The 15,971-nt window shown below is 32.5% G+C and overlaps 1 protein-coding gene across 1 annotated transcript; it reads right to left on the bottom strand.

Annotated features, from left to right (window-relative positions):
* Positions 1 to 546: 546 nt before the first annotated feature.
* On the bottom strand, positions 547 to 15,765 carry Smp_144680 (hypothetical protein; the record flags this gene model as incomplete). Its single annotated transcript, XM_018791028.1, has 7 exons — positions 547 to 666; positions 2,150 to 2,461; positions 4,090 to 4,367; positions 6,749 to 6,960; positions 8,494 to 8,617; positions 11,063 to 11,149; positions 15,702 to 15,765. 7 exons carry the CDS (start codon positions 15,763 to 15,765, stop codon positions 547 to 549), a joined length of 1,197 nt encoding a protein of 398 aa, XP_018645738.1.
* Positions 15,766 to 15,971: the final 206 nt, after the last annotated feature.

The following is a 15,971-nucleotide window of genomic DNA, read 5'->3' as shown; positions in this document are numbered from 1 at the left end:
TTTCCATTTAGTTCAAACAAAAAATGACAACAACTGAAAAATAAAAGTGTTTGGATAAAAATCTTTTCGAACAAAAAGTGATTATAAAAGAGGTGAAATCAATTGGGACAGAAAAAAAAGAACAGAACAGAACAGACAATTGACTTTTTGATTTAAGGCGCAATTTGATTCAAAATATAATAACGGTGACAAATAAGATGAATTAAGTGCTCTGAATAAAAATAACACTACTAATAAATTAAATTAAATGATAAGTCACTAAAACATAATTCAGCAAAATAAATTTGGAAGTTTAGAAAACAAAATCTTTTTGCTCAGAGTTGATTAAAACAGTATAGGACTATTGAACATTGAGTAGTATGTATATATGTATAGCATTCAAAGATAGAGTCTACCGCTCATTTTAAAATGCTATTAATTAGTTCTCAATTTAAAAGAGAACACTATTACAAATAAGTACTAAAGAAAATTTTTTAAAAAGTTATACATCTCCAAGCAAAGAAGAGAATAACGAGAATAACACATTTCAGGTTGTGTTTTGTTTTCTCAATTTGCCACTGTTAACGGTTCATTTGGAATTGTAATCAAATGTTGTTTGGAATATTGATCATTAGTTGGTGATGAAGAATCGGATGCTCTGCGATAGATTTGGTGTCCAGTATCACTCTGTTGTATTAGATAAAAGAAAGGAGAAATAAGAGTACAATCGATCAACTGACTACTGACCATAAAACCAGAAAACTATGGTTTTCACTATAAGGTAATGGTAAGACAGAGAATGTTTACTGATTTATTTACTTAAAATTGATCTTCAGTTTATGGAGTTATATTCAAGGACGACTATTTTATCATGTTTATGTAAACGTTAATTATTCACATGAATTAATACTGTTCATTTTGAAGTGAACAATGCAAACAAACTTTAATTAATTAGTCATTTCTTAAGTGAATTGATTTTATAGTTGCCTCTATTCATTTCGGGTTTCCCTAAGTTTAATCATCTACAACCTTTATAGAGACTTTAAAAACTTTAGATAGTACTTTTTGTTTGTACAAATCATCACCCAAACAATAAAGTTTTGGTACCTTCTTCAAAATTTGATGATTCTCAATGAGTATAGTATCTGGTCATGGGCAATGACCGTTGAGGAGTAATAAAGTGGAACATGCGTTTATACAATGCCTCCTTGTTTTCACTGATTCCCCTACTGATATCAAAGAGTAGTAAAAAATAATCTTGGGAATAATCATCACCTAAGCATTTGAGAAACATTTTCACGGACTTTTAGAGAAATTTTTATTTTAGTTGAAAACGTCTACATTGTTAAAGATTATAGATGAATCAAACAGTTACGTCAACAAGCCAACTTCAATATTTATTCAAAATTATTTATCATATTTAGCAATGTAAATCGGGACTTTAAATTGAACTCATTTTAATCTATTTTTATTTTTGTGTTTGTGCAGAGGTTGTAATTTTAAATCCGAAAGAACTATCATATAAGCAAGTAAATTTTGTATCAGAATTTAATTAACTTTGTATGAGTGATTAGATTAGTTCAAAACCAAAGACCTCCAAGGATGTAGGAGAGTGCATTTACATTTAAGCCCCTGGGTTGAACTCCACTGATACATATTACTAACTTTAGCGCCAAACTGAAATGAGACAAATGCACACTACCTAAACTGTCGTATGCCCTGATGGTGTTCTCGTAACTTTCAGGTTGCCTGATCTGCCAAGGCGATGGGACAGTGCATGACGGTATTGTTGTGTGCTAGGTTCAAAGAGAATTGTTTGCTATATGCATGCAAATCCGCCCCGTTATTGTTCCTACTTCAGCATGAGCGTATTGCAAATCAAGTCTGCTGGGTGATTTTATTAGAAGAAAGGGTATTCTTTACTTGAGTATGATAAATCTTTAAAATTTATGTATGAAAACAGTAAAAGTAAGGAGTGTTTTTCATTGACATAAAAGTTCACTAATTGTATTATGGTCTTGATATTTTTATTTTGGTGGCTCGGATATATTCCTCCAACAAAACGACTTGCAATTAATTACTCAATAATATTCAGTAGAAATAATGAATCAGTAAATGAATAAATACCAAAAGATAATGATAAGTATAATAAAGAAAAATTTAAACATACCGTTTCAGAATAAACATATTTGCTTAGACCAGTATTAAGTAGACTAGCTGGGCAAGGTTCCAAATGTTTCGGTGTATACTCCATACGATATAAAGTTGCATCATCGAATGGTGTTTGATTAGCTGTAACTTGACCATGTGGTTTAAAAGATTCCGGAGGTCGATAATTTAAGTGTGGCACATAATGATCACTTGTGGTACTTTTACCTTCAAATTTTACAATAGGTATAGTATAAGTTGCTTCTCTACCTAAACCTTTGACTTGTGGTTCAATTGTCCAACACCGATAACTGTCTTTATAATCAGAAACTCCCTGATTATAATAGCAATAGTAAATAAATAAATCAAACTGTTATTTTGAATTTGAAAAATTCTCACTTTAATTTAAGAAGCAAAGCATGAATTTGAAAAATTCTCACTTTAATTTAAGAAGCAAAGCATGTATACATTTATCATAACAGGAAGATAACTTATTTCATATTTTATTCTTAATAACATTGAGGCAAATATTCTTGTCACAAAATAAGAAGCAACTAAACAAGAACGATTCGCATTGCCTTGCCTAAAATTAGATAAAACAGTTGTGAAAACAGTACTCTATGATTTCCAATGGTTGTTTAATTGAAACCTATCTTTACAAATCCTGCCTCCTACTCTCAAGCCATTTTTAATCGCATGTTATGTATGCCAGATAAGAATTTATATAAAATTTGCATTTTGTTTTAAACTGACGAATTTCGATGCATTCGTGCCTTGTTCTTTTGGAGGGTAGATGAAAGGGAAAATTTATGCGTAAACCGGACGACTTATTTATTTTGTTACAAGAACAATGGATAGTTATTTGGAATATTTTGAATGTCACTAAACGACCATATTCATAATCCAATCAAATGGATTCATCCCTAACATCCTTTACAGGTCCTACACATCAAATTACAGTTGTTTCCCAAGAGTCCAGGGAGGGATATTTAAGTAACACTAGTCAGACAGAATATATCTTTTGTGTAATGAAATTAGATGCAAAATTTGATTTGAAATATTAATACAACATATGAAGACCAGGATATGTAAAAGAATAGTTACACCAAGTTAAATAATATTTGAATAATAAATAATATTTGAAAAAACGGATCAGTATTATAGAAGTCATACGGATTTCGCGGGATTTTTTTCAACTGTTGAAGTCAAGAGTTTGAGAATTAAATGGACTAGTTTAATTTCAACGTTAACTAAGAGGTCAATTATGTTGAAGCAGTCTGTGCAGGAAAAAACTGACATGCATATGATACAATCATTCGCAAGTAAATGAACGTTTTTAGTAAAAGAAAGATCATGAGATTATTGAACTGTGAGAAACAGAGGGAGAAATTCGATCTTAAAGAACTCCAGTACTCACGCTTTTGATAAAAGAAATTAAAACAACTCGTATCAGCATGGAAAAAGTACTTGTTAATATTTGTTTGTGATATTTGTTGCGGATTTACACTACTTGTGGAACAGTCGAAAATCCTGAAATTCTGAATAGGAGTTCCCATGCAGTATGGGATTTCTCGACAGATCACCCTTTAAACATCTCAATTGATCGTACTTGTGGTTTTCGGGTCTATAGGTGAAGGTTTAACCTTTAGACCACTGATCTTTAATCTAATTTTTCGTACTTCCGAATTCATTAGCTCAATGATTATCCAGCATGATGCATGAACAATCTTCATCGAATCTCAGATGTGGTAGTTATTGTGAACTCCTCGAAATTCATATCACTGGACGAAATAAATTTTCAGTTCTCTATGGTTTTTGCTAGCACCCCCAATTAATGCAGCTCCGTAATGAGTACCACCTAGGATAATTAGATGCTCTTCACGTAACGTTTCAACAACATACTAATGATCATTATTCTTCGAAGGGAAATGATATAACTAGTAATCATTGTATATATATTACCTGAAATGGTGGTAATTCAACGCCACGACCGATTTTATCTACTTGGTGAATTGCTCGACGATTCTGCAATCCAAATGGTATATAATCTTTGTTATAGGTTGTATCAGAACACATTTTTCCTAATGGTTCAGGATAAGTTGAGGCATGATTAGCCGAGATAGGTGCAGTTCTATCGGTTAGTTCCCAAGCTTTATAATCAATTCGATGAGTCGTGTCTTTTTGAAATGGTTCGTTATTTTGAATACCCGTATATTCCGGTTTACATGAGGCTGATGGTACTGATTGAAATAATGACAAAAAGAATCAACAGAAATCATGAATGAATAGTAAGACGAAATCTAATTATATATAAAAATTATAGAGTTAGTTAATATCATCAATTATATGTAAGTAACTCATTCCTATAGGTCAGTTGGGAACACTATGATATAAGTTCCAGTGCTGGCGACACCAATTCGGCAAATGACTGGACAACAATTTACTTTCAGCCCGAGATTGGAACTATGAATGAAACACTTTGAAGAACAATTTAACTTATTTCAAACAACTACCTTGTTTTCTACTGTTACTAAACAACTTGAATGAGATGTCAACGAAAAGCCCACCGAATCTTAATGAAGTCATCAAACCCATAGCCAGTACGAAGTAAGGGAGAGAAAAAGGCCCCAATGTGTTAACAACAGGAATCCTAGATGACAATTGTGCGGTTTCGGCAGTTAACTTGACGGATATATAAGCTAGAGTCCTGAAACTGGACGCAATCTCATCTAACTGGTCGTTGTCGCTGATAATAAGAAAGGAGGGAAATCTTCTTGTGGTCCCCACATAGGAATCAGTATGACTAGTACAATATCTGAAATATTAGCTTCAATAATAATAAGTAGGGCTCGCGGTGAGCAAACCTATGGAAACCACTATGCTTTCAGAAATAGATATGGATATGTAGAACAAATGTTTGCCCTTCATCAGGTTCTGGAAAATAGACAGATCTAATAATTCACAGATCGACAGGCATCATAGCAGTGCCTGTTACTGAAATGATATACCAAATAAGTAAATTGACCTTATATAGGCTTTCTATTCGAAGACTACTGGTTGAGTTGGAGCTTGTAGTGAACTGTCATCGGAATCAATAACTTCAGGTAGTGTTCGTCAGGGCTGTCCGTTTGCTTCATGTTTATTTAACTTCCCCATATACATGGTCTAGATATAATGTTCTCATCGTCTGGTTTTTCAGGAGTCGATCTCCTACCAAGAGATTTGTTTGTCAATTTAGATGACCAGTTGACGAAGGTGTTCAAGAATTGTATTCTTCTGATCGCCTTGGGCGATAATGAAAATATGTTTGAGATTCATTTTGTTTCCTTTAAATTCTAAGAATTGCTTCAGATTCAGTCTGTATGAACCCCTATGGTGTCAATAGGGAGTGAAGTGCACTGGAGTTTGTTCTTTGTTACTCTAGGGCTATGAAACATAGTAGGAGATTTGTGTAGGTTTCAGATTTCTGGTGATTGTACCTTCAAAGCATTGCTCACGTTTTATACAATGGCGATGGCGTACATAAGTTCACTTTCGTTTTCCCTTGAATCTTGGGGTTTAAAACTATTATGTACTTTTACCCCCCAATTTTTTTCCATCGATTCAAATCTTTTGTGCTTAATTTCTTTTTTACTACTACTATTACTGTTACTAATTATACTGCGCTGGTATCACTGTGCTGACGTGAGGTAGTAACTGTAATCGATCCGTATATGTGCCAGATTCTATGTTCCTTATGACAATGAATGTCATCAAGAAGGCATCAGTCCTCTGAAGAGTGCCACCTTGAATACAGCCCAAGTGAAGGTTTTCCTGTCGGTAACCTACAGAAACTCGATATCAAAGATAATGCTCAGAAATCTCTATCAAGTCAATCTAGTGGTCATACAGCGAAGGATGATTGATAGAATTTGATCAGCACCTAGTACTAGACAAACATGACATCTATCTATCTATCTATCTATCTATTTATATATATATATGTACCAGTGTTGATTTAATCTAAATGAAACACAAATGCCATATTTTTTTCAGATAAAAATAGTTCGACCACAAAATCCAATTCGTTTTAAGTAGCCAATCACTTAAGGAAAAATATAAATTATGTCTTATAGTAAAGTATTTATATCTAATATTCATATAGCCTTTAGTGGAACAATCTTAAGTGTATAACCAACTCGGAGTTCATTTTTCTTGTTAACACTTAGTCTGCTAACAAATCATTTTACAGTAAACTACTGAACTAAAATGATCGTTTCTCATTCGATAGACATTAGTAGATACGACAGGTATGTTCGAAATTAATTTGTCAGCTCGTATTGATATATGAACATGTATTTGAACTACTTAATGAGATAAATTATTAGTAACTTTGACTAGTTTACAGAGTTAGGTAGTTTAGTAGATACGCAATATTGTGTGTACTGTCACATTTACACATATCAAAAATTGAGTTCAACCTGTTTTTTCCCTGTGTGTAAGCTAACCAGTATCCTTTAGTAAAGAATGTTTCAGAAAAGAATATCTCAATACTTATAAAAACAATGATACTGATAATAGGTGACTAAAATTTATCCTCACAAGATTATTAGTAAACAATAAATTAAGAAATATTACTTACTCGTAGTCTTCCAATAATAATCATGCATATGTGTTGATAAATGTTCCATTGGTACAGTAACTTTATGTGTATGCTCAACATTTTTAATTGGACGAGCTCGTTCTGATAAATCTAGTGTGCGATATGAGTCACGATAGTCAGTACTATCTGAAAATGGTGTTTGATTTTCAAGGAAGCAATGCACCGGTTTACAACTGACTGGAGGTTTTGCACTAGAACAGTTGAGGATATATATTTATACATTTATATTATCATGGACAGGTGAAAAAGATCCCTTGTTAACAAATAAAATACTCAGATAAATTAAAAGTTTAATCTTAGGTAGCCTATAACAACTAATAAGTATTAGAAAATTCTTACTGATGAAGACTTGAGCTAAACTGAACATAAAATATATGTAAGTCCACTGAAAGTATTCATGAATCAATTCTCAATAATGCTTTAACCTGTACTCATAGAAGTTGTGATCGCTTACAAAACCTATACTAAAAACTGAATTTTATGAATTAATCTGATTATCAACAGTTGCGTATACACAGTAAACGTGATCTCAACGACATAAAAAACATTGTAATTTTCTGGACGACGAATGAATTTGAAAACTTATGTACAACTCTTATGTTCAAAAGTGACGACCAAGTTTTTTGACGGTTTTATTGGTCTGAAAGTACAACAGCATTGTCATATAAATTAGACAGTAAATTTCCCAGAATATGTATGATACCATTCAAGGGAATCTACGATTAAATACTCATTTCATTTAAAATAACTGAAGCCTTTGACATTTCACTGTATTTGTGAGTGTGACAGAATCATGACATTGAGGTTATGTGTGAAGCACAAGGTGAATAAGCTGAGTCCATTCATAAGATCGTATCGTCATAAGAATCGCTAATGGCTGAATGTCACAGGTATAATCATTACCTACATAGCTACGAAGTAAGAGTAAGCTAGTCCGACCGAGATGAGATATTAATCTAAAAACTCCCGAATTAACGAGGTGATTTATAAAAAGGCGCGTACATGCAGGAGCCTTCAAACAGAGAAAATTATTGGTTACAGATTATAAGTCATGCAATGTATACTTTGTACTTTGCCAAATGCTAATCAAATCAGCATTATTAGTTTCTTACTTTAGTTATATAGTAAAAACTAAGTGACTTATTAACTAACAAACTAGTTTATTTCTAGATTATTACGATTTTTGGTGGAATTCCTTATAGTTATTGATGGAGACTAACGCATTAAGAGAATTATCTTTGTTCAAGGGAATCGAGCATTTCACTGAGGGCTGTGAACGATTCAAAGAGGATGAAAGGCAAGAAATACCACCAAAGTTTTGTACTTACAAAAAATTGAACATATACAGTGTCTTGAACGTTGATTCAATTTCCGAATGATTGGAAATAAATCATATTTGGGAGGAAAATCTATGGATTTGATTTTAGCAAGACATTTGAGATTGATGAAATTATATGAAATGGTGTAGGTGATAAAGAGCATGACGTCTGACAGGCTAAAAGATTGTTTTCAACAACGGAAATTGTGATAAGACAAAATTATCAGCATAGATTTTAGGGATTTCACAGATATATGATTGATTTACAAAAGTTTTGTAAATGAAAATTTTATGACTTCAGTTCGTGCACATGTTGGACCAAGTAACATGTAATTCATCAGTTTCAACCCCATCAATATCTTGAAGACAAAAAAATAAACTAATGCTAACTGAAGCCTTAACTCACTTATATGCAACATAGTCAGCTGTATAAGTGGGAGTTCCAGAAAATGGTAGATTAGGTTTCTGCCAGTTCGATTCTCTACCTGTAGAGAGTTCACGTCTTTCCAATTTCCATGGTCTATAGTCAACTATGTAATTTGGAATGTCAAAGTAGTAAGTTAATATTTAAAATAGAAAACATAGAAAGTTGAAATGTATTTATAATTTACGTTTATCACTGAGACTGTTTAGTGTTATGAAATACTATTCAATAATGCAGAACTGAATTTTATCATATTTTATTAATACATGTGCTTTCTGAATGGGCTCTTGGATTGTATCAATCGGAACATACGGATCTTTGTGAGTTTTAACAAACATACATGTTGAATTAGATAATGGCTATCGTGACACAGTAGTCTGGAGGATGACACGAGCTTGAAGCGGTAGATTTTGGGTTCAGATCATAGCACGAACATCAACATTGAAGTACTAGAACATCTATCTTTTCAGATTCATATAACAGAAAGAGTAAATACTGTATCCTACTATCCATTGATAATAGATAGATAACATTTATTGAATTTGAATAATGGTTAGCAGAAGAATGCGAGTTACGCATTTCGTCTCAGTAGGGACTCGTTAGCTGGTTAAATCTGTATCAAAGTATTGATATCGACCTTAAGTGTTGAACAGAATATCTTTCGTTGTTTATTCGTAGTGTTTCGCATGATGCGATTACATTTATTTAAGAATGAATTTCGATAAGTCTTTTTTGGGATAAATTCATACTGAAATGAAAGCAAATTTATTTGATGAGTCCTAAATGGGCGAAACCTGTATTCTGAATTCAATTATTCAAATATCCTCAAAACCAGCAACGGATAAGCTTTATCGAGATATCCGTTTATGATGCACATATCCCGACAAATATTGATCTGAATGTAGTTTTGAATATCAATGTCGGGATAATACTTTTGTGAACAATAACAATAAAAATGTACTAATGTTCCTATTTTACTATTTATAGGACGGCAGTTAAGAATCATGAGATCACTTGAATTTAGTAGAGCTTTCAAGAACAAACATTTAACTTTAAAATAGTTCCTATCAAAGTCAACTATCAATTTGAGATGAACTGATAATGAATGGTAAAAAAGTAAATAAGTGTTTTGTTCAAATTTTTGGCATTTATATGTGCACACTATTGACATGATAGAAGATCAGACTTAAAACGTTTACACCTTGTAGCAAGCCACTGATAGACACTACTGTTATACAGTCAAGTGTGTCGTAAAGAAATAACTAATGCAATAATTCGTTTCATTACCATCAGAGTTCTTAATGAGTATCATGTATCCTAACTGTATCTGAACAGTGCTACAAACTTCTTTATAACTGAAAGTGTTTATTTTGTAAGTCCAGTATAATAAACGCATAAAATACTGCCGGCCTCCTGGCTGATTTTTTAGTTCTCGATATCTTCGGCACTTGAATGACGGATCAAACCAGACAGATGAAAATGTAAAAAAAGATTTCATTTGCAAGATTCATTGAAGGACAGAGAGTAAACAGTATTTATAAGTTTACAATTGGCTTTGTAGTTGTAGAACGTTTTAGAAAAAGTCGTCAAGTTAAAAGTAAATTTGGTATTTGAAGAATCAGATAAGCGCTAAAATGAATTGGTTTCTGAATGATTTGCTATGTATTTTCTCATTGTACTCTTAGCATATTGCATTTCCGAATAAGTAAGTTGAACAATAGTAAACAAAGTGAATATTTTTATGTTAATATGTCATGGTAACAGAGTGAAAATAAAGGTTTGTTTTCTGATAACATTTGTTTCACATCCTACTATCATTAGGAATAACTGCATAATTCGCAAAGTAAATTGAATACATTTCTGTGCATACTGTATTATATACTCCTATTTCTCTATCAAGTATCGATCAACAAAGAAGTTTATCCGTTACATTCTTCTCTGGTCTGTAATCCTTCAACCATTATATTTTAATACTGCTCGGTAAAAAATTGAACCAGGACGAATGGACGTAACATTTATGACAAGATAAAAGTGTCATTAGGTACATAGATGAAAAAGCAATAAATATATTTGATAATCACATGGGAAACATGCCATTTCTGAAAGAGTTTACGCTTGCTGATTGGCGGATATGGAACCAATCAGTTTGTAGGAATTACTCTTATTATCTCCCTATATCTGAGCTCACGATATTAATTTACTACACACCAATGCCTGCAGAGTTCATTCATGTCTCACGATGTCCTGATTACTGACAATTTTTCTGTAACGTTTGAGACACAAGACGAATGACCTATACTGTATAGGATTTAATGATGGTAATTTTAGTCTTTTGTGTTGTGACTGCACTGAGCTGTCGTCCTAGTTACTTGTTTTTTACTTTGGTTATTCATTAGAGCTTCATGCAATCTTGATGTTGAATACAACACTTATTCAATCAATTAATCGGTCAGTTAATCAATCAATTCAGTTATGTGAAGTACCAATGTGAAAAATCGAATTTTTTTTATTTACAAATAAAGTATATTGTATTTTAATGTCCTTTGCTTACCAGTATAGGTGGCTTCACCATCAAATTTAGCTGAGGAACCTTTTCTAATAGTTGGTTTAACTGGAGCAGCCAGTTGACCAGGTTTTCCTTGAGTTAATAAAAGGAATACATATATTTATTGCAATGGTTTAATGGTAAATCAGTTAATTTAGCAACCAGTTAATCGATAAGAACACTAATCCAACAATTTCAGCTTTCCAGACATAGAAAACACTAAAATCTTTTTTTATGCGGCCCACTATTATGAAGCCAAAGATTTGCTACACTCACAGTTGTCTTATATTCATAAGGTAAACCTAGTATATTCAGAAGATTTTGGTTTGGTAAGGCCACATAACTGTTATATCATAAGCGCCAAACTATCTGATGCACTAAATTAAAAGGTGGAAGCTGAGCTGATACTGAATGCAACAAACCGGTCGACACAGTGGTCATTATTTAATTTGCCTCTTATAAGGGGGAAGCTGTTCAATGTTTTATTCTATTGATCACATTTTTAGCACAAATACTTAATTGTAATTATGACTATAAACTTAACATTTTCGGTTACCATTCAGACAGATACCAACAACGGAAGAAACATCATAACAATAACACATTCAATAGACAAGTACATAAGTCAACTTAATTCGTCTTCATTTGTGAAAACAATATTTGAACAAAAATTGAAATCCGAACAATTCTAGTTCTTCATTCCAGCATACTATATTAGACTTCTACAGGGTAGTAATCAAAATCAAAATTATCAAAGAATGTATGACGTTTAACAATCATATCAAATCTCCACTAACTCCATTTTCAATCATATTCAGAGGTATATGTATTTTAAACATTTTTTTGCACAAGATACTCCATATCCGTTGACCGGATACCGTCAACAATAACCTACTGTGACAGAGAATAAACCAGCTTCCAGATGAAAAGTAAGTTGGGATAAGACGCTTAAGGTAAATAGGTGACAGTTTGTGTGGATCATCAAACTGAACCACAAGGCAAGACCTAACGTGAAATCGTGAAGGGAAGAGGAAAATAGGAAGACCAAAGAACACGCTGCGTTGGGAATGAGAGACAAACATGAAAGGGATGAATAGTATGTGTAAATAGCTGGAAAGGAGAGTTCAGGAGAGAGTTGTTTAGAGAATCTTTTTCAGTGGCCTATGCTGCACGGGGTCGACATGCGTAAGTTATTAAGGAATTAAGTCCTTCTCCATTAAAAAAAATTGCGTTTCAAATATTCATATAGTTTAACCTTAAATAATCAACAATATGAATGACTCCTTAATATATTTCTTTTATTCACTACCTTCTACTAATCGAACGCCGTGATCTTCAAAATTTGACGAAGACTGTTTTTCTAACGTGACCAGAATGTGAGTACATTAACTTGTTTTATTAAATAATAGTATCATTTTTATGTTCCAAAAATTTGATGAGAATGTGCCAACAAAATAAAGTTACGTAATTCTGTAATGATTATTGTAATTTACAGCCGATATTTATCACAAATTAATCTCAGTTGGGGAACCAGTTAGAATCAAAGCGATGGAAAACTGTTTAGTACAAGCATGAGGCTTTCGGAGTGATAAAGTTATATAGCTGCGTAATTATAGTATATTCACGATCAAATTTCAGCAGGCTGCAAAGTATAGTGCTTGTATCAACAGAAGGATCAGTTTGATTAGCATATTTTTTTATAAAACCATGTTTTTTCTTATCATGTGACACCTAGCTTATGCATAGGAACATAAAATAACGTTTATATCTGGATTCAAATTTCAGTGCGAACATCAATAGTCAAGTTCAAGAAAATCTAGATGACGAGTTCGAAGTCATACAAAATAACCGACACGTGTTTCATTGCTATTCACAGCCCCACTCTGTTTGGGTTCCAGTTCTGTTTCAAGTTATATATACCAGATATTTTTTGATCGACAGGTTTTAGAGCACGGCTGAATTTCAAAGTAACTTAATACCCTTCTTGGATATAAGCTTTTGATCTTCACAAATTCTTGAATGCTGTTGTTCTACATATTCCAAGTAAATCGTTTGTGTCTGTTAATGAATAGCTGCAATGCACCTATCTAATATCATATCGGTGTTAATTAAACAAAGAAACATGCTACCAAATTTTTGATGCTTTTTTGAAATAATTTATGTCAACTCACGTTCAAAGCAATATGTAGAAATAAAAATGAGTATTTGTTGGGAAAATAGGTCACTACACTAAATGAAGCTTTTTTAAAATTCTGGATTCCTTTTGTGTGCTTTGTTATTTTCAATGGTTCTGTAAATATTACTGATCTCATGCCTATGTATTTTGACTTAGATCATGGTCACAGGAATCTTTTTTTCTCTTACTATGACAGAAATGAATAAAATAAAACAATTGAAGCATTGATACTGCTTATTAGAACGGGCAAAATGTTTCATTTCATTTGTGTCTACTTACATTTTATAAGTAGATAAAATTTGTTATGGTCACAGCTTCACAATGCCGTGGAAGTATAATAGATTACTGGACGCTAACAATACCACATAGCACCTAATGGACTTAACTTTGTACCCTGATTATATTTGGAAACCATAAAGAATTTGCTTAAAAGTCTTTGATTTACATACTACCAGTAGCAATACCATGTGATGTTAAAGTATCCCCTTTGTTGTGTTGGTCAGAATGATGAGTAAAATAATTTTAGTCTAAAATTGATTGTCATGAATGTCGTACTGGGTAATACGAATAATTGAAAACACCCTTCACTAGTAATTAGTATGCCCTATCCCTGTACAAAATGATTTTGGTTCCGATTTATTAATGGCTTTAAACTAACTCATTCTAAATAGCATCCCTTTTTGCTTTTGGGTAAAAATGATAAATTATGAACATTCTAGGCATTGTTTTACAAATATGGATATCACTGATTTACACTGCATACCAGTATATTCCTTTGTATATGTAGTTTAACCATCGAATGTTCCCTGTGGTGGTTGATATTGCGCTTCTTTTCTACAACTATTTTGAATACTCAGTGGATGCGGTACAAAATCAACACTGCAAAAGAAGAAATATACATCAAAGACTCCCAGTAAATAAATTAAATAATAACTTTTGCAAAAACCTATTTATCATCCTTGGTGGTATTATATTTTTATTATGAATGTATATTTCAACCCACTATTGTGTTAATTTGGGATAATCAGTCAATAACAAGGGGTCATCAAAATGAACAGATTTGAAACTTGTGAAATAATCATAAAAATACATTTTAATGGTGTTTTGTCTTATGAGCCAGGTGGTTTAATTGGGAAGCGTTTTATGTCATTCCGAATGACAAAACCATTAGCGCATATTGTACGTGAACGCGTAGTTTTCAGCTTTTCCACAAAGCTTCATTGTGATTCATTTGTTTTTGATTGGTTCTGTTCATAGGTTTTGTTGTCGATATTTGTTTGTGTATTCAAACAGACTGTTGTTTACTGTCGACTCTGGTTATAGTTTACACCACCAATTCATTATTCTGTATAGTTTACCACAGTTAAAGTATGATGATCATTAATAGTGACTATTCAAAGTTTTCTCTTCAAGATTATATCCATTCCCACCAAACGATCCAATTATAGTTAACCAGTCATAAGAAACACTTTTGAACGAGGACTTAAATTTGATAAGTTTGGAAAACTGGTAATCTGACTGACATCTACTTACATTAAATTCAAGAAATACAATCAGACTATTATCATTTTAATCATTAGTTGGTACAAACCTTGTACAGAGTATTCATGCTAACGACTTCCTCTACTTTTCAGATATCATTTAAAGCTGATAGTTATCACGAATTAGTTTCAGCTGGGTAACCAGTGAAGAATAAAAAGTGATGGACAACTGTTTAGTACAAATATGAGGCTCCTCAGGGTTGCACACACACAACCCTACCAGTGATAAACCAAAGGACGTCCAAGTCTCGCGGAGAACACTTAATCGTCTGAACTACAGAGATAGTTAGTATGTAATAATATACACTCCCAACCCTAATCGAATTGTGCTATGATGAGATGATCATTCAATCCCATTGGTGACAACTGCTTCATTGTAGATATATTTGAACTCTTCTAGCCATGACTTTTCAATAAAATCTCGAAAACTCATCTCGAATCAAGTTACTGACATCAATCTGTGATGAGTACAACGTACAAATTAAAATAATTACCACAAAACCCCTTGATTAAAAAAACTCAGATTTTATTTAAAAAACTAATTAATTAATGGGAGTTCACAGTCAGATATGAGTTGAACAAAGACTGATACCCATATGTTATTCAACTAATGTTATTAACCACAATATAAAAAGAATTTGTCTTAGGTTTTATTTCGAATCTCATCTTACACTAAGTTTAAGAATGAGACAACGTCATAAATTGTATCAATTTAGTAATGAACGTCAAATCTTTATCAATGCTTTCTATCAAATGCCTCTAAGTTTTACTTCACATTGAATGATTTAAAAAAGCTTTAACTGACACAGTTTCATTAGAAAAAATGTTTCTGTTAAGTTGAGCATTATTTGTAAGATAAATGAGTATTTTATTGTGGGTTATTAATTTCTATTAAATTGATAAATTCGAAAACTTAAATGATCGTTACTTCGAAACTTTTCTTTACATGCTTCACTTTTACATGAACATCGTAAATTCAGCACAAAATACATATTAAAGGTAAATTCACCTTGAAATCATGTCATTAGGAGAATCATGGTAAATACTCTCACAGAAGATTCAAAACAGCTATTTATTCATAGTTTAAGTTCTCCATGCAGTCAGAATCAGAGATTCCAACTGCCATAATCAACGCCGAGAATGTCAAAAATGTCCATCAGATCAACTTGCCAAGTCGATATAATTACAGCAGCACTGT

This window comes from Schistosoma mansoni (assembly GCF_000237925.1).
Source record: "Schistosoma mansoni, WGS project CABG00000000 data, chromosome 7 unplaced supercontig 0100, strain Puerto Rico, whole genome shotgun sequence".
NCBI classification, from domain to species: domain Eukaryota; kingdom Metazoa; phylum Platyhelminthes; class Trematoda; order Strigeidida; family Schistosomatidae; genus Schistosoma; species Schistosoma mansoni.
This window is presented reverse-complemented; position numbering and strand designations above follow the sequence as displayed.